General features: G+C 39.7%; 2 protein-coding genes across 3 annotated transcripts in view; one reads left to right on the top strand and one right to left on the bottom strand.

Moving 5' to 3' along the window:
* Nucleotides 1–1,585: 1,585 nt before the first annotated feature.
* Nucleotides 1,586–26,997, bottom strand: part of LOC149141778 (RPM1-interacting protein 4-like) — a 48,689-nt gene continuing 23,277 nt past the window's right edge. The window contains exons 2-4 of one of the 2 annotated variants that reach the window (XM_089448188.1): nt 3,249–3,833; nt 2,131–2,334; nt 1,586–2,037 (exon numbers count right to left, since the gene is read on the bottom strand). In XM_089448188.1, coding sequence (XP_089304314.1) covers nt 2,002–2,037; nt 2,131–2,334; nt 3,249–3,833 — 825 coding nt within the window. In that variant the 3' untranslated portion in view covers nt 1,586–2,001. The remainder of the gene's footprint in view (nt 2,038–2,130; nt 2,335–3,248; nt 3,834–26,997) is intronic. The other variant, XM_089448189.1, reaches the window with a different exon arrangement.
* On the top strand, nt 12,648–16,225 carry LOC149141779 (uncharacterized). The gene is made up of 2 exons (XM_089448187.1): nt 12,648–15,512; nt 15,637–16,225. Exons 1-2 carry the CDS (start codon nt 13,308–13,310, stop codon nt 15,829–15,831), a joined length of 2,400 nt encoding a protein of 799 aa, XP_089304313.1. The 5' UTR covers nt 12,648–13,307; the 3' UTR covers nt 15,832–16,225.

Here is a 26,997-nt window from a genome sequence, read left to right as displayed (position 1 = left end):
CTCAATTTCCAGTGTTTTTGCTTCTATAGTATTTTATTTGGTGAAGAAATCGCGGTGTGAATATTTCGTTATTTTTCATTTCAAGGAATTTTCACACAAACTCCCATACCAATGGAAAATTAATGGGTTTTGAGCAGATAGTATATAATCTAGAGTTTGACATTTTCACATCTTCCTCCACATTTCATCATACCTCCATTAAAAATCATGATTTGAAAGTTGTGCACTAGGTGTACAAAGAAATGGGTTTCTTTTGGTTGCTACCATTATCAACTAGGACTACATATTTTGATGATTGACATAGCCTATGAGTTTCAAGGCTTATGTGTGTGCTAGCATTTCTCAATTTCCAGTGTTTTTGCTTCTACAGTGTTTTATTTGGTGAAGAAATCGCAATGTGAATATTTCGTTCTTTTTTCGTTAACAAAATAAACTGCATCATTAATTTATCAGTTAGAAGAATATTTCCAGTTGCTGCATTTCAAGGAATTTTCACACAAACTACCATACCAATGGAAAATAAATGGGTTTTGAGCAGATAGTATACAAGAGTTTGACATTTTCACATCTGCCTCCACATTTCATCATACCTCCATTGAAAATCATGATTTGAAAGTTGTGCACTAGGTGTACAAAGAAATGGGTTTCTTTTGTTACTCTCCTGTAAATGAAATTTTGATTGCTATCATTATCAACTAGGACTACAAATTTTGATGATTGACATAGCCTATGAGTTTCAAGGTTTGTGGAGTTGAAATTCATGATATTGCACGTAGAGAGATTGAGGGTTCTTCATGAGGAAATGGAGATTCGATATCTTCCTGAGTCTTAGTGTCGATGTCTTTAACTTGTAACTCTATTGTCTCTTTGGTAATTATGTCTTCAAATGTTGACTAAGTCATCATATCAATTTGGAATAATTTAAGTTCTTTACATCAATGACCTGCAGCAAATTTTTCATCTTAAGTATAGTGAATTCCACATCTTTAGAAGTCTTCCATTTGTACTAGAGACAACATCTTTACTTTCAAGGGATGAGTAGGAGTTGTGCTTAGGGAAATAGCCTGGAAAGGACAAGAGTGGGGAAGGAATGATAGGTTTTTGGATTGTGCATTGATTACTATCTCTACTTCTATGGCCTTCTGATTGCTTCTAACCACATAGCAGGATGTTGCATTCTAACTTGTGCTTGAATATCAAAATTGAGGCCACTAATCAAACATTCATTATCGAAAAAAATCTATTAATATCTCCATGTGGATGGATAATTGCTCCAAGGCTACCCTAAAGTCAGTAAATAAGCATATATGGAGTAACTTGGTAAGCCACCCCAAATATTGAGTATCTCTCTCAAAATGTGCATGGACAACTTTAACAAAGGGACTCTAAGCAATGTAGCTAGCATTGGCTTCTTTATCTCATTCCCACCATTGCCATCCTCTTAGATATAAATATAGGGCAATGCACAATGCAGGTTCAACAGAAATTACATCACAGTAAGAAAACTCAAAGTCAACTAGTCAATCGAACTCTAGTTCAAAAGTAATTAAAAGCCTTAGCACAATGAATGCAGGTTCAACAGAAATTATGTCACAGTAAGAAAACTCAAAGTTGACTAGTCAATTGAACTCTAGTTCAAAAATTAGTTAAAATCCTTAGCATAGATGCAATGGTTGCTTCTGTCTGTGAATTCCATATTCCCCCTTCCAAGGAAAAAATTATGCTCCAAAAAAGAACTCGCAAGCCAAATTTCACACATCAATATCATTAAGAAAGTACAAACATCCTGTGAGGCATAGTTATGTAACAATCACCAGAAAAGGTGCATATGCACCAGTCTGGAAAAGCTGAATTGATCTCAGATTGCACATATTTCACATTCATGACGATAGAGGATAAACTGCCGGATATGGAACATTAAATGCCAGTAATGAAATAATGACTGTTGACTTCTTTAGAAAAGCAGTCAAAAATCCTGATCTGATGGCGTACATCATTTACTCAATCAGCGGCTGCTGGTTTGAAGCAACAACAAGACTACAAACACAAACATGTTAAGCTTTCAGAGGCCCCAAATGAAAATGATCAAATTTGATGTAGATACAATTTATCTTGTTCAAAACTACTTACCAATGACCTTTGGGGTGGCACACTCTCTTGCTTGTTACTGATATCACGGGGTGGAGTTTCAGGTGGTATTGTTGGAATTTTGGTTGTTCCTCTTGTCTGCTTTTCTTCCCTTGCTTTGTTAAATATATATGTATATCCATCATGAGATTCAGGGCTGCTTTCAATCAAGGCACCAACACTGGGAAGAGTTGCACCTCTGCCAAGCTGCAGCATGTTGAATAACCCTTACATCAATGAAATATAGAGTTGTTCCTTGAAGAGAGTTATTGCTGCATGAAGTCTTATGCTAATGCCATGAACCTTGTAACAAATATTCATAGTGCTCAATCAATTTGCTTCAGCCAAGAATCTGCCTAACCAAATGCTACTGGATTCCTCTCACCTATCAGATTATATGCAGCAATATTTTAATGTTTTCTTAGAAGTATGGGAATGAGATATATCCATAGCACAGATTCTGATGCAAAATTAGGCTCTGGTAGTGCTTAACTTAAGGAGGCTTCACAAAGAACTGTATTGTCTCATAGAAGGTGCCAAATCATCGGAATTTTTAGGATAATAAGTTTGAACAATAGATGGTGAGAAATGTCCTCAGTCAACTTAAAATCTTTAATTTCAAATGTTACAGATGGAAAGGCCTCTATTTTAATCAACCTATGCCATTAATCGTTTCTCAAATCAGCTGTATGCAGACTTGGTTCATCATACAGCTTAGTTCATGAGTGCCTAAGCTTTGTATTAATGGCTTACAGGATGCTAATAAATTTTGCATGCCCATTCTCCACAAAGCATGTAATTTCATGGCTTGATTTCTATAATCTGCATAGTATACCTCAGTCCTAGACAAACAAATTGGGAGTATACTCATAAAATTAAATATAATAAATTACTCTGTTTAGACAGGATATCTATCAATCCAAGATCATGGCTATTCAAACCACAAGCAAAAAATAACACCCTTTTCCAGTGTTATTGACCGCTTTAACTTTTGGCTTATTTCTACATTTGGAACTACTATCTTACAGGTATTCTAACCTTGTAAATTATAGTTTAAATTTAAATTATGTCAGTTTTGACTGAAAGCAATTTACAAGAAGGAAAACCTATGAAATACTTACAGTTTCATTGGTTTGCATGTTTCCACCCTGTGACTTTCGCCCAGTTGTTGATGGTGAGAACTTGCCCTCTGCTCCAGGTTTGTTCCCAAATCCTTGATATAAGTGATGTGCTGGAGATTGATCCTGACCCTGATAATGATGTTCCCCAGTACCACAATCCCGTGTTTGTAAATTTTTGTTGTTTGCATATCGGTGGCCAGGTGACTGCCCCAATCCTCTTCGACCAGGAGCTGCTGATTCAACATGGCGTCTGATACCCCCATCTTCCTTGCTAGACCGTTTTTCATGGCGAGGCTTTGATACATGTGTAGGATTTAGTTCTGAATCAGTTCCTCTCCTAGGAGAAGGGTGTGATCTACCTGGAATGCTGTCCTCTGGACCAGAATTTTTCCTGGGCAGCTGTGCTGCAATATTGTTTCTCTGGACAACGTGTGCAAAGCCAGTAGGATTTTCTTCAGGATCATTGGGATTAATAATCTTCCCACCTACACCTCTACCAACACGGGCATTCTCAAAAACAGATGTGTAAGGAGTATCTTGTTCAATAGTCCAATCCCCGAACTTTGGAACATGCGTTGGCCGCTGCTGTAAACAAATACAAGAAACACATCCTAAAAATTTTAATCTATAAAAACACATACAAGAAAACATTCATAGATATTAAAGTTCACAAAAGAGAGGGGGACTCTAAAATCCCTTACCTTCACGTTTTAGGGTACCATTCATGTTTGTTTGTTGTAATTCTTCATGTCCCATGATGTACTTATTTGATCTATGAAGTATATATGCAGCATTTCTCAACAAAAAACAAGATAGGGAACCCTTCTATGTGACAAAAAAAGACTTCAAACTAGAGCACTTTACCCACTGGTTTGATGAGCTATTGGGATCAGTTCGAATCTATATAAAACTAAAATAACTGCAAAGCAACAACAAGACAAAGTAGAGCATAAACTCTTTTAATTCAGATTTTGTCTAAATTAGACAATGAAGCACATGGTAGAAACCAAGTTTAGTAACAAACGATGCTCACTAACAAGAGAATTCTATTCCTCACAAGCTTTAAAAGGAAATATTTTGGGTGGGGTGCCCAAGAAGAACTTAAATGAAAAATATATTATTGTCCAAGAATGAAAAAAATATGCCAATGGTACTAGGAGGACAACATTTGACAACAGCAAAAAGGAGTGCTGAATGAAAGAAGAGTAGATAATAAAATACAAAAGGAAGGGAACCCAAAAGAGTATCCCTAGAAGGTGTAATTAATAACAAATAAGAGAAAAAAAAAATCCTCCAAGTGACAATGTTGCACCATGACAAGTCCTCTCGAAAGCAAAGACTATGGAGGTGAGGGAGAACAATAACCTTACTAGTATTTGAAACAAAGAGGAGCCATCGCCATCCATCACCATAAATGTGCCAATGTTGACACTGTTACCCCTTGGTTTGTGTGTAATGTTCCCAGTCTGATTTTTAGCTACTACTGTGCAATTACAAATTTTCTTCAAGCAAATGTTTCCAAAAATATTTGATAGTTTCCTTTTTCACCTTTTAACAAACAGTTGTGTGTGATTCTTGTGAATTCCTCTATTAGCAAATAACACAGAAAATTATCAAACACTTGTAAACAACTTGAAAGAGATAGCATGGGCAAAGTTTTGACCTTTAGTTGGAAGCAAATATCAAAGTTTACATGAGCCATGGAAGAATAACACCTGTAAAGTACCCCAAACTGATAATTAAGCCTGGTCACTGTGGGAACCGAGATCACTGGAGAGGGTTCATCATTGGCAGATCGAGTTTATTCTCTTGGTGGCCAAATTTGTGTTTTATCTTAGAGGGTCGAGTTAATTTTCTCTCGCTGTAGAACAGATTGCTAATGCTAGGTTGTTGCCAAGTCCAAGTTTCTATTGCCGGAATTTTCAGAGGGGATCAGGATCACCATTATCTTCAGGAGGCCGAGTTAGTAATCAAGCCGAAGACATTTTCCTTGCTAGGCTGAGTAGCTGAATCAGAGTCTATCCATTCAAGGGTTGAGTTCTTACATTAACAGGCCAAGTTTCATCTAAATTGGAGTCCGAGTGTCATCTAAATCAAAGGCCGAGTTCTTACTTCTCTTAGAAGCCGAATTATTGAACTAGTCCGAGTTGTCTTGGATGCAAAAGTTGCTGCAGTTCCAGTCCATTTCATCAAGCAGAGATCTTATTCTTCCAGTAAGCCGAGTTGTTCCATTAATGTCGGAGAGGGATTCCAGGTTCTATCATTGATCTTGGATTGTATTATCTTCCATCAAGTTAATAAATCTTGATTTGACCCCTATATATTCTGGTTGAAAGTGTTCGTTATCTTGCTTGCTAATTGTTTGATGAAATATATGTTCAGTAACTGTTTGTTAAAAGTCCTAAAAGAAAGATTTTGAATTTTGTTGAAGCAAATTGGTATATTTTAGAAAAGGGTCCATTACAATGGTTAACAAGTCACCATTAGGGATAGAAACAATGGATCTAGTCGAGTGTTAGCCATAGGAGTGCAACAAGTTAGTCTTACTTTTTATAGGCTATTGAGTAGATCCAATTGTGTAAGGATGGTAGGATGCCACTGTTAGGCTATAGCATCTTTTGTCACTATATATCTTGAGCTGCTCTATATGGCATGTATGGCATTCCTTTCCCTTTTGACAAACTTGATGTCCCTTGGAAAGCTTTTAAAAAACCACTTTTTGGTTTCCATACGCAGCTCCTTATTCTGACATGTTGCATATATATGCATGATCTTGATATACATCCTATGTACACCGTGAGTTGCTCCTTATACATCTGGCATATTCCATTAAACACATGAAAAAATATAAAATTTGCATGTTTTTGGGCAAGGTTTGCAGGTTAGACCAGAAACCGACCTTCTCTAGCCCGTGTAGTAACCACCCAACCGAATTTTGGTGGTATAAATCCATGCCTTGGGTAAGCCCAACTCAAGTGCAACTGAAAGTGTCATCATTAGGGCCAAATTGTGTGAGATCTAGGTTTGTCTTCCCTGTTTTTAAGAATCCTCATGCTGTGGAAACCCTTGTTTCCATCTTCATTCAGTCTCTCCATTCCCTTGGTGCCATCACCTTTATGTTGGAGAATTGGACACCTATCCCTCAAGGATTGGGTAAAAAATTGTAAATATGTAAATAGAAATTAGAATATGAAGAGACCCTGGAATGTGAATCTAAAGTGTCACCATCCTGATTGTATATAATCACATTCATCTTAATGAAATGAATTAATTCGGGAGTTACAACCCTGACCTGACATGGTATCAGAGCCACGTCCCAAATTTGGCATTCCTCTACCCTTATAACTCCTCACTGTCGCTCTTCCTGACATCTTTGTGTTACCTGAAACGTTCTTTGCCATCTTTGTCTACTGCCAGCCATCAGAAACATTCTCTCTTCCATACCTGTCAAGACTACAACTTGCCTTGTAATGCTTGACCTAAGTAACGCTTAGCTTGAGTAAGCCAACAATGAAACCATGTCATGCTAAGACTATTTCAATCCATGCTCAGACTTGTTGCTCTGGAAAATTATCTGCTCTTACTAAATACCAAAATAATTTCCCACCAGAGCTCGAGACATCATCAGAAGCATTTATTGACATAGTGAACTCCTGTAATCAACACTTTCTCTTCGTTGGTGTGTGACCTGCATTCTTTTATGTGTGGCCAAACCCATTAGCAAGCTAGCAAGTAACAGTCACACGAAGGAGAACGACTAAGATGCAAACGACGAGACCACGGATCTAAGCTTGTTTGGGCACAAATTCCAAGGTTTGCAACAATGTCTGAGGGTGTGCCCCTTGTGTTGCCTTGTCTTGTTTAAGCGCATTAGTGGTTTCCTCTTCAGTGTCTTTGAGCACAACCTTTTTCTTCTGCGTTCCATGAGGCTCAGGCAAGAGGAGATGGTTGAAGTTTCGTTGTTGTACTCCTCCTCCATCGTGTCTAATGCGGCTTCCACTCTATACGTTGTGAGTTTTCTTTTCTCACAACAGTGACATAGGAACCCACCTCACCTTCTTCTTTTGTTATAGATCTGATATGAAAATATAAGACAATGCAAATAAACCCAAGAAACAATAAGATAGAAATAGATAGAAATGCTTCTTTATTGATTCAACCCTTAAGGTAGGGCAACACCATACATTCACTCATTGAGGAATGAGAACACTCCACAAACCATATGTCTGTTCATACAATAATCCTTGACACCTCTCCATGTGGAGTCTCTAGCCTCTATATAGGCCTCATACATACAATACCATGGGTCATTACCATGGTTCCCTCATACCATCGAACTAATACCATGGGCCCATTACATTATTACTAACTACTTGTGGTCCCTTACATGATACGGGTTAACCACCTTATTTATTACTGTCCCATCCCATTATTACACTATTACCTTGGGTACTTCCCTTTGTACCCCATATTATCCCCCCTAGGTATATAACATTCCACCCCCTTAGCATGTTTCGTCCCCGAAACATGGGAAGATCACAAATAATAAGATCTACTCAAAAGAGTAGTCCACTGGTACCATGCACGTGCATCTAGCCATCCAAGAGAAAGGTGAACCCTCGATCTCGCTGGTGCCTCGCTCGCTTGAGATAGAAGTTGACCGTGGCAACGTTTCTGTGTTGATGTGTAGTAGGTGGATCTTCGCTCCTCTTTATCTGTCATGCGGGGGTTGTTGTCTCTGTGGCTAATTGGTTGCCATCTTGTTGGTTGTTGTCTTGCGAGGTGATGTGGGTGATAATATGTTGAAGTTTTAACCCACGGTGCCTTTTTCTTTAATTCACCCCTTACTGGAGCCTGACTGTTATCTGGTGCATGTTGTGGTGCCTGCTGTGGTGTCTTATATTCCAATATTACTTCAACCACTGAACCCTCATCTGATGTATCAGCACCTGTATCATTTTCTACTTCAGCCTCTGTTTGTGTTTGATTGTCGATCATCAATGGCCCATCATCTAATATGTCAGTCCCTGGAACATCTTCTGCTTCAGCCTCTGTGGACTCTACCTGTTTAGTGATGGAAATATCCTGTAATCTAATTTTCTTCTTTTTATACTAAAGGTTCAGGAATTTCTTCTGCACATTAATATTGATAGTACCCACAGATTCCATCCAAGGATATCCTAAAACAACATCCATATTATCCATCTCTGAAGTATAAAAATCACCATGCAACACATACTTATCCATAGAAATCTTCAAATCCTTATACACTTGAACATCCTCATCATCCACCTGTGTGTTTTCAATGTGTTTTGCTGGAACTTGCAATTTTTTTGCCAAATTAACATTGATAAAATTATGCTTGCAACTAGGATTTATAGAAACAATGATCTTCTCCTTTTGAATCAATCCATGAACCTGTAATAAGGATATACCAGTAGGAAATAGCCCCACATGTTTCTCCTTATCTTGTTTTCTAGCATGAGACCATCTGTCTAAAAGTAATTTTTCAAATTCTTCATCGGGCAAGTTGGAACACTTCTTTTGGTTAAGTAATCCGCACCATGTGGCCGCCTGATCTTCAAATTACCCACTACAAAAACTCTCCAATGATGTGTCCATAATGACTTTTGTGCTTTTATGTATTCTTCAATAGTAGGACCATTATCATTTCTTGTAAAACATAAAACCGCCATGAAGAGGGTTTTGAAAAAATTCACTTACTTGGCGAAAATTTGAAATTGTCACAGTTTAGTCAATATTGCTCAGAATCCCTATTATGACCTGTTTTCAGAAATGGAACAATCATTCTGCATCTGCCCATGTGATAGAAATCTCGATCCAGGCACTAGAATTTCATATCTGCGTTGCAACTCTCCCGCCGTCACCAAAAATTCTGAAAAAAGAGTTGGTTTTAAATCAGCGATATCTCCCTCATCCGAACTCCGATTCGACTGTTTTTTTTTTTAAATTGGGTAATTTTTCACAAACAATCCAGATCTACAATTAGATTTTGCAGATTTTGCACCAAAACGTCCAGATATGCGCTGCAAACTCGCTGCCCCGAAAAATTGTCTGCAACACCACTGATTTTTTAGATCAGCGATATCTCCTTCATCCGGACTCCGATTCGGCTGATTTTTTTTTGAAATCGGGTATTTTTTCACAAAGAATCCAGATATACAATTAGATTTTGCAGATTTTACCCCAAAAAGTACAGATCTAATCTGCAAACTCGTCGCCCCAAAAAGTTCCTGCAAAAAATAAAAAAAACTTCTCCACTTTTGCCCAAGAAAGTGCTCTGATACCACTTGTTATAGATTTGATCTGAAAATATAAGACAATGCAAATAAACCCAAGAAACAATAAGATAGAAATAGATAGAAATGCTTCTTTATTGATTCAACCCTTAAGGTAGGGCAACACCATACATTCACTCCTTAAGGAAAGAGAACACTCCACAAGCCATATGCTTGTTCATACAATAATCCTTGACACCTCTCCATGTGGAGTCTCAAGCCTCTATATAGGTCTCATACATACAATACCATGGATCATTACCATGGTTCCCTCATACCATCGAACTAATACCATGGGCCCATTATATTATTACTAACTACTTGTGGTCCCTTACATGATACGGGTTAACCACCTTATTTATTACTATGGCCCATCCCATTATTACACTATTACCTTGGGTACCTCCCTTTGTACCCCATATTATCCCCCCTAGGTATATAACACCTTTATATTCTAAAAATCGTGCCATGGAACATCGGCGTATTGAGGGAATGGATGAAAGAAATTGCATGAGTTGGGAAAGGTGTGAAGTGGGGGTAGATATTTCCATCTCCAATACTCATAAAATAAGCCCAAACTTGTCAACTTCACTACCTGGAATCGCTCTCGGTATGGTTGTTTAAACTTTATACGTAGCATTTGAATGTGTTGTATGTTGCGTTGTATCCTCCCTGCTCGACGAGCAATCCTGGCTAGCCCTCCGACATTAAGAAGCTGAAGAATGTTTCTTTGCTAAGTATGGTTTCTTCTTTACAATTTCTATTATATTTTTCCCTGTTGTGTTAAGCTTGTGCTTAGAGCAAGCATTGTCTGGGTAGATATTTGCATCACATGTAATGTGAGTTATACAGGTTCTGGTACCACAGTTTGAAGCATGAGATTATTATGATAATGTTGAAAATGGTTTAAAAATCAATAAAATGTCCTTATTGTCTATACAAATATATCAAATTTGTTCACCAAATACTATATTGCAACATTTTTGCTTGTCCATTGTTGAAGATCCATTCCCTCATCTCCATCGTTGCAGTGGTACTCACTGGCAAGGAAAACTATTATGAATGGTCAAGAACGATCAGGCACACCCTCATGTGCAATGACTTATGGAAAGACGTTTGTGAAGGAGAAAGTGACAATCCACCTACAAAGCCCACATCAGATAAAGAGCTTAAAATATGGGAGAACAAGAACAACAAGGCCTATGCCCTGTTTGTTGTTTCTATAAATGAAGGGGTCAATTGTCATTTAATTCCAATTACCAATGCTTTTGATGCCTTAAAAAAGTTGAAATATTTATATGACTCACACTCAGAGCTCGAGGTAGTCCAGTTGATGATCAAACTCTTCAACCTGGAGTTGAAGGATGATGATCCCCTAGCCCTAGCCTCTGAAATTAGAGCTATCATGCATGATGTAGAAGCCACTGGAGTTAAAATGGACATTCCTCTCACAACTTTCATCAAGGCTCTCTATCCCACATATTCTCACTATCTTGAATCCTTACAAGCTAGTGCCCAACTTAAGAATATTACTTTTGACACTCTTGTGGAGAAGTTTGCAGAAAGGGAGAAAGCTTTTGGAAAGAGGATGACAGTTGCTCAGTTTCCTAAAGAAGTTGTGTGCCTTGTACAGAAGGAGAAGAATCAGGCACAAGATTCTTTTAGAGGAAGAGGTGGCAGAAGAGGACGTGGAAAGAAGAATAACAGAGGTAGTGGGGGTAAACGTCATCAAGGAGGAAAATTTGATTTCCATTGTATTTGCTGCAACAAAAATGGACATTATGCATCCACATGCAAACTCTCTTGGGACAGAATCCAGCAAGAAAGAAATGAAGATAAAGGTAAAACGTCAGATCCAAGGAAAGGTAAAGCACCTAAATCTTTGCATTATATTGTGGCACATTGAAATATTGGAGTAACCGAAGATCAATTTCATACTTCATTTGCTTCTTGAAAGATGCATGGCTAATTGATACAGGTGCAACCTACCACGTGACCTTCATGAAAGATTTTTTTGAAGACTTCAGTGGTAATGTAGATGGAGCAGTATACTTTGCAAACAATTCAAGACTCAAGCCATCTAGACTTGGCACCATCAGGCTCAAATTGCCTCCCTGAATTTCTTCTGCATGTTCTCTACCTCCCAGAGTTATGGAGAAACTTGTTGTCCCTAGTTCATATTTGCCAGCGAGGATACTCCATTCACATGTTTGATGGCAAAGTTGAGGTGAGAAAATCATCAGACAACACACTTGTCATGATGGGAATAGAGGAAGAAAGACTCTTGAAGTTGCAAGGAACATTTGCTCGTGCACAGAACTATGCATACAGTTCTCAATATAATGAAGGTACATTACCATCTTGTTATTTATGGGATGCAAGATTTGGACATCTAAATTATGAGTCTTCATTTACTGAAGAGAAATGTTGTTACTGGTTTGCCAACAATTGCAAGGAAATTGAAATAATGTGATGCTTGTATCCTAGGAAAACATAGCAAACAGCCATTTCGTGATTATGTTTCTAGAGCACGTAGAAAGCTTGAACTGATTCATTTTGATTTGTGTGGCCCTGTGCTTGTTCCTTCTACAAATGGAAATAAATATATGATGACTACACCAGAATGTGTTGGGTATATTTACTGAAAAGCAAATTTGAAGCTTTCAAAAAATTTCACACATGGATTGAAAATGATGCACAATCTCATATTGGCTCTATTCGTACTGATAATGGAAAAGAATATACTTCAAATGAGTTTGAAAACTATCTTCTCCAACATGGGATTCAACATCAAACAACTGTACCATATAATCCTCAACAAAGTGGTGCAGCTGAAAGAATGAACGGGACAATCTTAAATACAGTTCGTTCAATGATGTTTTTCAAAAATGTAAAACTGATGTTCTAGGTTTATGCGGTTCTATGTGCAATATCTATTAAAAACATTTGTCGATCTCATGCTCTAAGTAACAAGACTCCTTATGAAACATGGTATGGCCACATTCCTTCGATAAGGCATCTCAAGATCTTTGGTTCCACCCAGGGTTGCAGGAATCGCCCCCCCCCCCCTCGGATCCCAACCCGGAACCGCGACCCGTGCGGAAGCGTTCCGGAATCCATAGAGGAATCGCGATTCCGTTTTTAAGGTTGCGCGCTTCCGCATTTTTAAAACGATTCCTGCCAAATGAGGTTGCGCCCCCCCGGAATCGCGCTTCGGCATGCGGTTCGGGCATGAGGTGGCGCCACGCAACCTGCCCGGAAGCGCACGCCACCCGCACGCCACCCGGGCGCAACCCGCACGCAACCCGCGCATATCAATTTTTTTTTTTAATTTCATTTAAAATCTAACTTAACTAAGCATGAGGGGGTGGGTTAGGGGTGGGTTAGGGTCACTTTAGGGTGAGTTTAGAAAAGAATAAAGCCCCCATTCTCTTCTCATTTTCTCACTTTGAGTTTATGAGAGTTGGAGAAGAGAAGAGAGGAGAGGAGAAGAGAAGAGAGGAAAGGAGAGGAGAAAAGAGGAGAAGAGAGGAGAGCTTGGAGGAGTGAAGAAGGAGGAGCTAGGAGAAGGAGGAGGAGCTTGGAGCAAGAGCTTGGAGGACTTCATCTACAAGAGCTAAAGAGGTAAGTTCAAACCCCAAACTCCCTTGTTTTTTTGAAAAAAAAATTGTATTTTTCTCCTCCCTCTCCTACTCTTTCCCATTGTTTCTACTTGCTCCTTTATTTACAGGTTGTCCACCACCTATATCCATATTCCAAGATGGTGTTCTTTTGGCTTCTATGTATCATTCCACTCTTGGTTTTAATGATGGCAAGGGTGAGGAATAGAGGGGAAGAGGAAGGGGATGAACTTGGTCCTAATAGTAGTGACCCAATGTATGATGAGGAGGAAGGGTTTGAAGAGGAAGGGGATGAACTTGAAGAGGACACTGAAGCACAAGATGGGAAAGGTACATCAAATCCCTTGTGGAACTATGTGACCAAACTTGAAGGGGGAAAGGGTGGTGGATCTTACAAATGGATGTGCCCTCATGATTGTCATGGAGGAAAACCATATACGGGTTCATATACCCGTCTGAGGAGGCATCTTTGTGGGGTGCTAGAGAGTGATGAAAAAAAGGGTTCTGTGGGGGTAGCCATTTGCCCAAAAATTTCAAGTGAACAAAGACAAAAATACATCAAAATAGAGATGGCTGCACAACAAAAAAACAAGAAACAAAAAACTCATTCAGAATCAAGTGCAACCTCTAAATTTGGTAGTTGCCCATCTCCTCATGGTACTTCTGCAACCTCTGGAGGTAGAAAAACAATAGGGGATTTCCTTAATGTTGCTGGGAGGGATGATGTGGATGGAAAGGTAGTCCGTTTTCTTTGTGCTTGCGGTGTACCATTCAATGTGCTTCGCTCTCCCTATTGGCATGACATGGTAAAGGCCATCAATGAAGCCCCAAAAGGATACAAGGCCCCCAACTATGAGAAAGCTAGAACAGTGTTATTAGAAAGAGAAAAAGCTAAGGTTCAAAGAGCTTTGACACGTTTTACACATGAGTGGGTGGATTATGGGGTATCCATTGTATCAGATGGGTGGACAAATATTAGAAACCAACATTTGATAAATGTTCTTGGTGTTTCTTCTAAGGGTGCAGTATTTATTGCATGTCATGACTCCTCCTCCATCAGTGCAACTGCACAAAACATTGCAGATCTCCTATTGAAATCAATCAAAGATGTTGGTCCGAATAATGTGGTTCAAGTGATCACAGATAATGCAGCAAATTGTAAGGCAGCAGGAAAAATTATTGAGCGTACTCATCCACACATCTTTTGGTCTGGGTGCCTGGTTCACACATTGAACCTTTTGATGCATGATATTGTGAAACACAAAGAATGTGGGTGGATTGCTGAGGTTTACAGGAAAGGGAAGCAGCTCATTAAATTCATCACAGGGCATACAAGGGTAAACTACTTCTATGGCACTTACTCCAAGTTGCAATTGCTTAAAATTGCAAAGACAAGATTTGCTAGTTATTACCTCACCTTTAGGCGGCTAGTGAAGGTGAGACAAGCTTTAACTAATCTGGTGTGTGTTGAAACATGGGATGAAATTAACCAGTGTACAGATGGTGCTACTGCTAATGTAGTCAAGGACACTGTTCTTGACACTTACTTTTGGTCACAGGTTAAATATGTTTTGCAATTCACCAAACCAATTTATTACATGATCAAGTTTGCAGATTCAGATCGACCAGTAATTGGGGAGGTGTATGAGCAAATGGATAGCATGTTGGGGCAGATTAAAGACATTGTTGAGCCTAGAGATACCACCTTGTACAATTATATTCGTGAAGAGGTGGAAAAGCGATGGGATATGCTAAATGTTCCATTGCATGCATTAGCATATGTTTTGACACCTAGGTACTATCATCCATCATGGCTTTCAAAACCAGCACCTGGGGGGGGAAGCAGGAAAAAACCACACCAAGATAAAGAGGTTCACGAAAAATATATGGCTGCATTGAGTAGATTAATCCCTGATAATGAGGAGGCTGCATTGGTACGGAGACAGGTGAGCAACTATACGCTCAACACTGGTCCATTTGGGAGCATGCATTCAATTGAAGATCGAGAGCATTTTTCTGCTCTTGAGTGGTGGAACATGCATGGAGGGCCTACTCCACTTCTACAGAGTTTGGCATTGCGGGTGCTATCACAGGTGGTAAACACTTCTTCTGCAGAGAGGTGTTGGAGCTCTTATTCTTTCATCCACAGTGTTAAAAGGAACAGGTTGAGTTTAGACCGGGCAGAGAGCTTGGTTTATGTTCATTACAACTTGCGATTGTTGTCCCATTACTGTGAAGATGCAAAGTCTAATAAAGACTTGTTGACTTGGGACAAGCATCCAGAGGAGCCCAATTTGGAGGATGGAGTGTTGCAACTAGAGCAATTAGAGGATGCTCTTATCCAGGTATGTCCATTGTGGTATGAATTTTCCAATTTTCCCTTATAAAGCATTTCTCTAATTCATGTTTTTAATTTTTTTGTTAACTAGTGTTTTTTTTTTTTTGCATGAATTTTTTGAGCGATTCTAGGATGATGATGACCGTGTTGATATGCCACCACCCCCACCCCCATCTGGTCCTAGGTTCCATGGTTCAACACCAACAGCAGGGGGTTCTTCTTCATCAGTTCCAGTGCCACGACTTACACAGGGACCATTTTCTTCATTGCCACCACGTGGAGGCACGCCATCACGTTCTATTCGTGGTGGAAGGAGGAGAGATTAGTAGATATATTCACAATCTACTTCTTTTTGTCATAGTCTATAGATTACTCATTAGACTTGTAGACTTGTGAATTTGAATTTTGAACCTTTTTGGCTTGGCGGTGACCAAGTGACATATTTTGTAAACATTATTATTTGAATTTTGGACATGACAAATGTTGACAGTTGCTCACTTGCTAGATAAATCATAATATGCTCTATGTTTTATGTTTTATAATATGCTTAAATGTTTTATGTTTTATAATATGCTTAAAAATTTGATGTATGTTTGTAATAGCTAGAATATAGATGATTGTTGTACATACTAGTAACTACAATGGAATCATGGATGCCATATCTATCTTGATTTATGCAAAAATATGCATGTTTTCATGTCTTCTACAATTAATTTGGTATTTGGGATGTTTGTTTTGAGTATAAATGCAAAAAAATATATAAAAATATATATATATATATATAGCAGACGCTTCCGCGGACGCTTCGCTCCCTAGATTTTTGGAAAATGACGCTTCCGCGCTTCCGCGCTTCGCGCTTCGCGCTTCCGCTTCGCTCCCGCTTCGTGCAACATTGGTTCCACCTTCTATGCCTTTATTCCTAAGCAACAAAGAAACAAACTTGATGCAAGGAGTCAAAAGTGTATCTTCTTGGGGTACCAGAATACCTCCAAAACATATCGTCTCTACGATAAGGTAAATGAGAAGTTTATAGTATCTAGAGATATCATTTTTCTTGAATCTCCCAAGACTGACAATGTTGTTGAGCGGCAACTTGATCGTATGGACAAACTCAGTCATGCAAAAACTTTTCAGGAATTTGATAATGAATTCCTATATCTTGAAGGGGGGATCCTTATCTTGGATCAATCTGTGGAATCTCCTAATGAAGCTCTCCCTCCCCCTCATGAGGCTCCAACCACTTCTTCAGATCAAGAAGTCACTTTGAGTGATGTGATTGAGAGGATTGGAAGGCTAAATCTTGATGCTGCCCCATCTTAGTCAAAAAAGCAACCTATACCATCTCAAAAAATCCTTTCGGAATGGCTCACTAAAACACTTGAAAGTGTTCATCCTGATGAGATTGGAAAGACATGAACTAGAAGTTCCACCAGACAAAATGGAGGTGATGTAGATGATTCTGAATTTAGTTGTTGATATGGATGTTTCTTATGATTGTGAATTAAATGTCTACTAAATTTGAAGCAACCTCCTTTAAAGAAGTTGCTTCTCATGATGAATGGAAAGAAGAAATGCAGAAAGAGTATGGTGCTCTCATAAAGAATGGAACCTGGAAGCTAGTGGACCCTCCAGTTGGAACCAAACCAATTGGCTGCAAGCGGGTGTAATGTCCCCAACCACTTAGAAGGCATAAGGGGAAGTTCTAATAGCCTAACAAATTTCTCGTAGGCTAAGGCAGGGAAAAATTAACTAAGGGAACATCATTCGCCCAGGAAAAACATTACAAATGCTAAAGTGGTGAAAAGGGGACATGCCCTAGGCTGATGAAAAGTCATTTTTAATTTATATAGTGAAAAAAACCCTAAAGTGACTTCATAAAAATGAAAGGGTAAAAAGCTAGCAAAAGTGGCAAATAAGTTATAAGAAGGGGAAGATGAGGAGTCTCTCCTCATTCTAGCCTTTTGCCACTTGAGAAAAAGGAATTTTGGAGAGCTCTTGGAGAAGAGTCTAGGATTTTGGAAACCCTACTTGCAAATTGCTAGTTTCGGTTTTGAGACCATACACCTTAGCTAGTTGGAGAGCGGAATCATTCAGATTTTGCCATTTTTCTTAACGAGAGAAGAAGATTTGTAGAAGATAATGGAGGTAACAGTGTTATCAATTGATTTTACCTTTTGATTTTGTGTATCCTATATATCTTCTTTCAAGTGAAAGTGCCAAGCCAAATCTGGACGAAATCGTTGAAGAAAATGGTTGAGTTCCCATTGTTGAAACACAAGTTTGCTGGCTAGAATTTCATTGGTAAAGGAGGGTCGAGTCCACCCTGAGTTTGTTGGTCGAGTTGGTCGTGTTCCTCATTGTTAGGGAAGTCGAGTTTATCAGTCATAAGGGGTCAAGTTTGATACACCATATGGTCTGAGTTCTGCTACTCAAGAGGCTAAGCTTCATTGAAACAAAAAGGGGTTGAGTTTCTTGCGTGGACAGACCATGGTTACTATAAAGGAAGAGGGCCAAGTATGGTGTTTTCCTGGGCCACATTTTGATTGCTATCAGAAGTCAATGCATTCTTACTTGTTCGTTGAGCTCACATGTGGAAGGTGGTCGAACTGTTGATTCAACAGAGGGCGAATATGCTCTAAGGCCTGCGTATATCAGCATAGTCATCACTGCTAAGAAGCTGAGTCTCTCTACTGTGGAAATGGTCACTGGGTATGTGTGTTTGAGCTGAATTTGTGTGTAGCTACTTACACTATTAGAGGAGGCCTATAGCATCAATTCTGCTAAAGCAAATACCACGTTATTTGTTCCGATTGTATTGTACAACCATCTTATCTATTTTGAAATATATATATATATATATATATATATGTATTTTGCTGAATATTTCTGAGTTGTCCTTTGTGGAGAAAGATATCTCTGATTGTTATATAGTGCATATTTATGGTGTTCCTCTCTATGAATTTAATATAAACAATATCATGCTATTGGAAAGAGTTTGGGAGCATTCTCTTGGCACTGTGTATCTCTGTATGGTCTGAAATTTATTAAAAGTGCATCTACAACCATTCAGTCATAAACTGTTTGACGAAACTTCACAAAGACCATCACAAGAAAAACTCAGAAATTTAGTGGAAAACTTAAGGTATCTCGAGGAGGGTATCTTACAGTGGTATCAGAGCATGTTCTTGGATAGCTATGAGGTTTAAGTAACCTCGATTGATGAGTTTTGAAGATATACGTCCCTTAAAAAAGGTAGTATAGGGTCAGAGAGCTTACTCCAATTTCAGAGGAAGAAGAAACTCCTGAGGCAGAAGGAGAGGCAGCAGGACCACTTGAGAAGGGTAAAACAATCATGGGAGACAAGGAGAATCAAGAATTTAACAGCTTGCTTAGTGTCCTAAATGACTTGGCTAAAGGCCAAAACGAGATGGTGGATTTGATGAGAAACTTAGGAAGCAAGGTGGGTTCCACCGAAACTCCAATGAGGGAGCAGCATAATAAGGACCCTAATAATGGCGAGGGGTCTAACAGTGGAGAAGCTAGCCATGCACGCACAACAGTACACAGCCAACCCCACATATATAGTAAGTCATCAAGACCCACCATGACACAGTTTCTCAATGAGACAGCAGCTAAACAAGTGGAATAGAATGACCAGGAAATTCCCTTCGGGGATTATTTGGTGGAGTATAGGAGGTTGGGACAAGACTTCCAAGTTGCCATGAGCTTCACAAATTTCTGCAACCTTCAGATGAAGAACAAGCCCAAGAGTGTGTAGAATACCATGAGGCAGAACACTGAGCTCCAAAAGACATTAGGGAAGGTGTCTATTATGTGTTTTGATGGGTCATCGAAACGCTCAACTAGATCATGGGTCCAAAAGTTGGACACCTATTTTAATTTACATCAAATGATCGAGGTTGATGCCATTAAGTTGGCTACACTACATCTGGATGGGGGTATCATGGGTTAGTGACCACGGGTCATGCTAGCATCATCGCATACCCTGAGTTCGCGCAGAGACACATAAAGCGCTTTGACGAGAAGGACCTGGAGATTCATTTTAGAGATTTGGCTCAACTCAAGCAGATAGGCAATCTGGAGGCATACATCTCAGAGTTTCAGAGATTGACAGTTATAGTCACAAACATATTTGAGGCATGGTTGATGATGCTATTTGTGGAGGGGCTTTCTGAGCCTCTACGTGGTTGGGTTAAGGGATATCAACCCGCCACTTTACGAGATACAATTAATAGAGCCAGGGACATGCAAGATATTGTTCCTAAGAGCAGATTCGCCCCTGAGCCTTCCTTTCCCCAGAAGAGCAAAGAGGTTAAACCTTTACAAAAGGAGGGGACTAGGAAACCGAAGTTGGATGAGGAGACTTAGAAGGAGTTGAGAAAGAAGAAGTTATGTTTCAGCTATCAGGAACTGTAGAAAATCCATGAAATCCTGATTTGCTATAGTGAACAATCTGAAAACTGAAAACTACTTTCCTTTCACTAAAACAAAGAATTTCTCTACTTCAAATTTGCAGCAGAATAGGAACAAAAATAAAAGCACAATTACACAATACAACAACACATGATTGTCTAGGGAACCCAAATGGGAAAACCCTTTGCTTGTTATTGAGAATTCTATTGAAGAAGGTTGAGCCCAGGTTACTTGGGAGCGAGAACGAAAGCGGGGAGCGGAAGCGGAAGCAGGAGCGGGGAGCGACATTTTCAAAAGCTCCCAGTTCGCGAGCGAATTTTCATATAATATATATTTATATATATTTTGATGCATATATGTCAACAAAAGCATGTAGAATGATGAATTAGATATAAAAAACATAAAAACATGGATTGAACCATATAACATCAATCATCTAGAAGTTATAATCTTCAATAAACCACGTCCACAAGTTAATAACATACAACATATCGAGTCTCATGATTCATCAATCTTAAAGTTTCAAGCTTTCAAAATTCGATATATAACATTTACCATCATTGATCACAAAAGTTGTAACTTGTACTTGTAACCATTACCATTACCAACTAACCAAATGACAACAAAGAATATCTACATGAAATGAAATGTTTCAACTTTCAACTTTCACAAAGCATCATATTCATAATTCATTACCAGCGAGTTATAAATGCCAACTTCAAACTTCAAACTTAAATTGTCATATATTGTTTACAAAAAAATACCATAATAAATATCAAAGAGTCAATAGTTATAAAAAGTACTAGAAACTAGAAAAGACAAGTAATTCTATTATCTACTGCTTGACCCTCTTGCCACAAGAAATTTCTAATTTCTTGTCTCGTGCTTTATTGGGAGTCCCCTCCTGCATAGTCGAATGACCTTGGTGCTCCTGATTAAATACAAGTTCCATACCCTAGTACCCTAGGTGCTCTTGGTTATTGGGAGTCTCCCCCGCATAGAGGGTTCGATGCTCTTGATTAAATACAAGTTACATACCCTAGTACATGACGAAATCCAATGGAAACATTGCAATCCCCACAACCTGAAATCCTGAAAAAATGATAAGTTTGTTGGATTTTGAGTGAGATCTAAAATTCTACTTTCTCCATATGAAATCCATTGAGGTCAAAACCACTCTCAAACATCCTGAGTCATTTTATGATAATGTTAAAAAATTAAAAGGATGAAAATGAAAGATAAAGGAGAATGTCACTTTTACTTTAAGAATTTAACATTACCATGAACTACAAATCAACACTAGGGAAAAAATCTTGTTTCCAATCTTCAATAGATCCCTCTATCAGTCCTAAATTGGCAGGGAGCGAAAAAAAATTAGGGAGCGAATTTTGATAACGCACTCTGGGGGTCGCTCCCGATGTGCTCCCCCCCGGAGCGTGCTTCGGGAGCGGGTTTGGGGGGGGGCGCTCCCCCGTAACCATGGGTTGAACAATGAATCTTTTATAATACAATAAAGTTTCATTAGTGAACAACCATGTTCTCTCTATTTACACTAAATTGAAACACCCTTGCTTGCACCTTGATCCCTGCTTCCTAACCCAAGGAAGTCGTCCTTTTTCAAACTCCCACAAGCCTCACCTAGGCTTGTTCTCTTTCTCTTACAATCTCCACACACAAACTTGTGCTTTCTATTGCTTGGTCTCACCAACTTGTGCTCACCAAAACAATGATCAACAATGTGCATTCACTCCTTTATAGCAATTCAGATGGCTAAAATTAGTGAATTTCTAATTAAGAAATTATTTTGTGATTGATTGAGTTAGCATGAGTTAAATGTTCATGCAACTCGTCCTATTTCAAATCAACCACTTGAACTCAATCACTTGTGTTTTTCCTCAATCAACTCACACTAGAAAACCAAGAACTTGTCCTTCAATTTCAACACATCGGTTAATTGCATCCGTCCTAATTTTTAGGGACTGATTCCTAAATCATAGGAACTCGTCCTAAATTATAGGGAATCTCCTAATTTTTAGGAAATTGAGTATGACAAAGAAGAAACTCAAATTTGACTCCTTGAATTAAGGCACAAATCAAGGAATAACTTTCTTGCTACTATTTTCAACACTCCCTCTTAGCGAGGAAGGTGTTCTTGGAAGAACCTCATCCACCTGGATCTGTCTCCAACTCTACCACATTCTCTGTTGCTACAACTACTCCATTTGAACTAGAAGATTTCTTGCTTTCTTCTGCAAATCTGTTTTGAAGCCCTGTTCTTTCCCACCATGCTCTGCAAGTCCACCTCTTTAGTCATAAGTGCCATGTACCTTGTGTACCTGTGTGTTTGCTTCTTGATGTTGGGAGACTCAACTCTCTTTTGATCTCCCTTAACCAAATCCTCTGCCCACTTGGCTCGAACTTTCCCTATACTAGAAGTCTTTGACTGAGTGGCTGCCTCCACTCGCCCTGGGCTATGGTCCTCATCATCATCATCCTATTGGTCAGCCCAACTGCCAACTAGCTTAGCCTAAAACTGAGATATTGGTTGAGGCTCCATCTTGAGAGATCTATCCTGCTCTCGCTCAACCACCACTTCTCTACTTTGTGCACTCCCTGCGTTGCTGCTCAAGGCTACACCTATCTCTACCTACAACTTGTAGATATTCTTCACCCTCACACCTATCTGCTTCTTACATCCAAAAGCTAAGTGTTGGAGGTACGCCTTACTTCTGTTGAAGATGATATCATATCCCTTGTCCTCAAGGGTAGCTATTGAAACAAGATTCTGCCTCAATCCTAGAACATAGAGAACATCTTTGAGATGAAGAGAATTACCTGACTCCCTCTAAAAATTGATAGTACCAACTCCCCTAGTTGCATACTAACCATCATCTCCTAGCTCAATCTGAAACTGCATGTCCTTCTCCTTCAGGTGGTTGAAACTCGTCTTGTTCCCAGTCATGTGGAGGGATGCTCTTGAATCAATATACCATATATTGCTATCTACTGACCCTGCCATGCAAGCAATCAATGAGAAATCTTTCTCAAACTGGGCAGAAAATGCATCTACCTTCGTTGATGCAACAACATGATTTTTATTGGACTCCTTTTGATTAGGACACTTACTACCATAGTGTCCAAACTCATGGCAATGGAAGCACTTGATCTTACTTAGATCCTTCTTTCTCTTCTCATTGGACCCGGCCTCTCCTTGGACCTTCTTGGCCTTAGCCTTGCTACTCTTACCTGCCAGGGCACAATTCTCCTTGTCTTCAGTAATTACTGATCTCCCTGTTGAAATTTCTAAGTCTAACCCATTAGAAACCCTTCATGTACTTTTCTGATTTATTTCTGCCTACTTGTTTTGATTAATTAACGAGTTATTTACCATGTAAATACTAAAAATAAATACAAGTACATGCTCAACACATTACAAATCATCAACTGAAGAAGACAAAGACAAGCACACAAGTGACACTGTTGTTTTTGGACCAATGTCCCCGAAAAAACCCAATGCGGGAAAACCGGTGCAGCTATCTGAGGGTTTTATTATTATGCAATTTATGAATACAATCTGGGTGCCAAAACTGGCTCACCCAACAGAGAATAATCTCGACAGTAGTACCTCTCAGTCGGAGACAGATGTTCCGGCTGAAACCCCAAATAATCACTCCAGCAGCTTCACGGCTCCAATCTACCCCACGAAACCCTAGCGTCAGCCTCTAGGGACAGCATCAGCCCTTTTTGGCCCAGCATTTGCCTAGCGTCACTCTGGCTTGGCCTGCGTCAGCCCTCTGGCCCTCTGCGTCACCCACGTTGGCCCTCTGAGGCACTGCGCAGCTCTTGACTGCCTCTGCGTGAACCCCTGGCTAGTTTTGTATCCCTCACTCTCGACTACTGCGCTGATCCTCCTGGTGCTATCTCTGCCTCTCTGCTTCTGTATCGTTGCCCCTCAGCTGCAACTCTAATCACTCCCTCAACTTCCTCAACAAACCCAGCCCCAAAAAGTCGAAATCTTGATCAACTCGGTGTGTTCTTCATGTGACCCTCAAGCCTCCTCTTATACTTTTCTCATTGACAATTCAATGGCCGAGATTAAGTCCCTAATCAACGGCTAAGATTAGAACTAGCTTGATCCATGACTTTTGGACTCTTCTAACATAGTTTTATATTAATTCACATTAATATTTTATTTTCCCTAAGTTTAGACTTAGGGACTCCATTAAAAATATTAATTATCTTAATATCTCCCAAACTGTTTAGAATCTGGCCAAACCCTTTCTAGGTATTGGAGATCTCATGTGGCTTAGCCTCTCCACCAATTTTCGTGGCTAGAGCACATCCGATGCTACCCCAAATCAACACTCCCTTCTATGTTTCCTCTTCAGATCTCTTCCTGTATGCAATCAATCCAAAACCTTTTCCAATTTGGGAAGTTCTCTCTCCTACTAACAGCATCCTAGAACGCTTTCCACGACTTGTGAATTCCAAGTAAGGCAAAACTCACAAGTTCATGATCAGATACAACCACGCCAACCCCACCTTATTCATCTCGTACCTTAGTGAACCTTGTCAAATATGGGACGATGGGCTCATCCTTGTTCATCCAGATACTCTTCAACTTCTACCTAAGAGCAAGCTTCCTGGTATCACTGGTACTCTGATACAACTTCAGGATTGTATCGTACATCTCATATTTTGTCTTTTTCTCATGGATATGAGGCACTATATGACCTTTGACCCCTTCTAGAATGATCCTCCTTGCCTTGATATCATTCTTATTATGTTGGGCCAATTGTTGGGCATCTTGTGGAGGTGGGATAGCCTGCTTCACGAACGCCATTATCTTCCAACACTATCATAATCCTCCCTTTCCAAGATATGAAGTTTGATGCTCCCTCTAGACAGTGATCTGCTCTCAACCCTTGGCAATCCATCCCACTTCTCCAGAGAGCTCTCTAAAACCTGCCCACTAACAACCTATAATCTTTCACAAAAGATTTTCCTTAGGCCTTTGGAGGCTGCCCACTTCACTACTCCTTTAGTCTGTTAAAGTCTACAAACATTTGGGCTTGAATATTTCTACTACTGCTAGCACTCTTGTTGTCCTTCACAAGATCTACTCTCTAGCCACAATTAGGTACCTACTAACATCCCTCCACCTATACTTAAGATGCCACCAAAACTATCCAAATTGGGCTCTATCCACTAGTAGAACAACATCAACAAAAGGAGACACACATACCTTATTTTTTCTCCCTTTGTCCTTGGCAACTATGCACTATTCTGAGCTCCGATAGACCTAGTTAGGGCACACATCAGCCATAACTCACTGCGGCTACCTTTTGCGTTTACCCTCCAAAATAGGCCTAAATTGCTTGCTCTTCCTTCCTATGTATGTGGCCTAGGTTAGACTGCCTCCTAGGCCTCTCGGCCTCCTTCAAAATAGAGATATGAACCTGCTATCACCTCAGAAAAGCCTGCAGCCTAGACCAGAAGTATAACACAGCTCAGATGTGCTCCACTCAAATACTCAGCCTCCTGCCTAGCGAACTTGGCCCTCCAGAGTCCAAACAATCTAGAAAAGTCACTAAATCTTGCTCCTTTCCACCTTCGCTAAAGTCCTTCAAGACTGTGACCACTTCAAAAATCTTCCTTGATTGTGTTAAAATTGGCAACTAGGGCCAAACTCCATGTGGGTCAGCTTATTTATGGCAGCTGATATTTTTATTGGATTCCTCTCATCGAGAGATGTAGGATTGATCTAAATATCATCCGATTCTGATAAGTATTTATGGAGATATGAATTAATTTTGATTATGGAATTATTATCAAGCCGACCAGCAACTTGAGTAGGCTCAAAAGCCCAATAGTCGTGTCTATTCATCATCTACGTTTTAGTATAAATATAGAGGACTTGAAATCATTTGTAACACACATCCTCTTCATGTGTTCTCCTCCTCTCCACGTCTTGGGTTTTTGGAGAAGGAGGGACACCTAAAATATACGCTGGATGATGCCCTAAACGCAGTGAAGGTGAAGGCCATATACGCAGCCCTAAATTACAGTCATGAAGGAGAGGATCCTAGCCGCAGTTGAGTGAGATCTTGCCGCAGTAAAGGAAAGATTCAAGACACAGATTGAATGCCCTAATCCGCTGTCCTAGAAGGCTCCATACGCAGTCCTAAAGGAGAGACCTAACCACCACATTTAAGGACGCCCTAGGCCACAGCCAACAAAGGATTTTATGCAGCAAAGGAGGCACGTATACACAGTCCATGGAGACCTTATACGCTGGGATTTATACGTTGTTCATGGAGACCTAAACGCAGTCACTTATACGTTGTTCAAGATGATGTCAACAACCCTAAACGCAGTCATTAATGGAGGCACATATACGCTGTCCAAGCAGGTCAATGGAGACACTTAATTCACAGTCAATGGAGATATCTAAGAGCAGCAAAGAGACCTATTATAGTCATCTAAACAAGTGTCATAGTGTCACATTGCTGTAGGTGACAACGTGACATATTCAAGGACTATTTGGGCATGATAGGACTGTGTGCAAGGAAGCTGATGACAACATGTTTGTGTAGAGGATTCTGGAACTATAGCCTAGCTACTTTGCTACGCTGCAAGCCATAGCAAGCAGCTAAGGCTGATATGAGATTATGAACTAAAGCATGATGTATGGGCAGCATTATGAGAAGTATGATGTATGAGATCATGTGCAGCATAATGATGTATGGGCAGCATGATGTATGAGATCATGAGCAACATACTGATGTATGAGATCATGAGCAGCATGATGTATGGGCAGCATTATGAGTAGTATGATGATATGAGCATGGGCAGCATAATGATGCATGACGATATGAGCATGGGTAGCATGATGATGAATGAGATCATGAGCATGGGCAGCTTGATGATGAATAAGACCATCGAAGATGCAGCATGAAGATGAGAGTAGCTCAGTCATCAAGGTTCAACACATGTGACAGTACAGCATGGTGTCACATGGTTATGTGTTGCAAATGAACGAGAGGCAACACTATGAT

The sequence above is a fragment of the Pinus tabuliformis genome, chromosome X, assembly GCF_031772625.1.
Source record: "Pinus tabuliformis cultivar Carrire ecotype Pingquan chromosome X, CPIR1, whole genome shotgun sequence".
NCBI classification, from domain to species: Eukaryota; Viridiplantae; Streptophyta; class Pinopsida; order Pinales; family Pinaceae; genus Pinus; species Pinus tabuliformis.
Note: the sequence above shows the minus strand (reverse complement) of the source record. Positions and strands in the feature narration are given on the sequence as shown.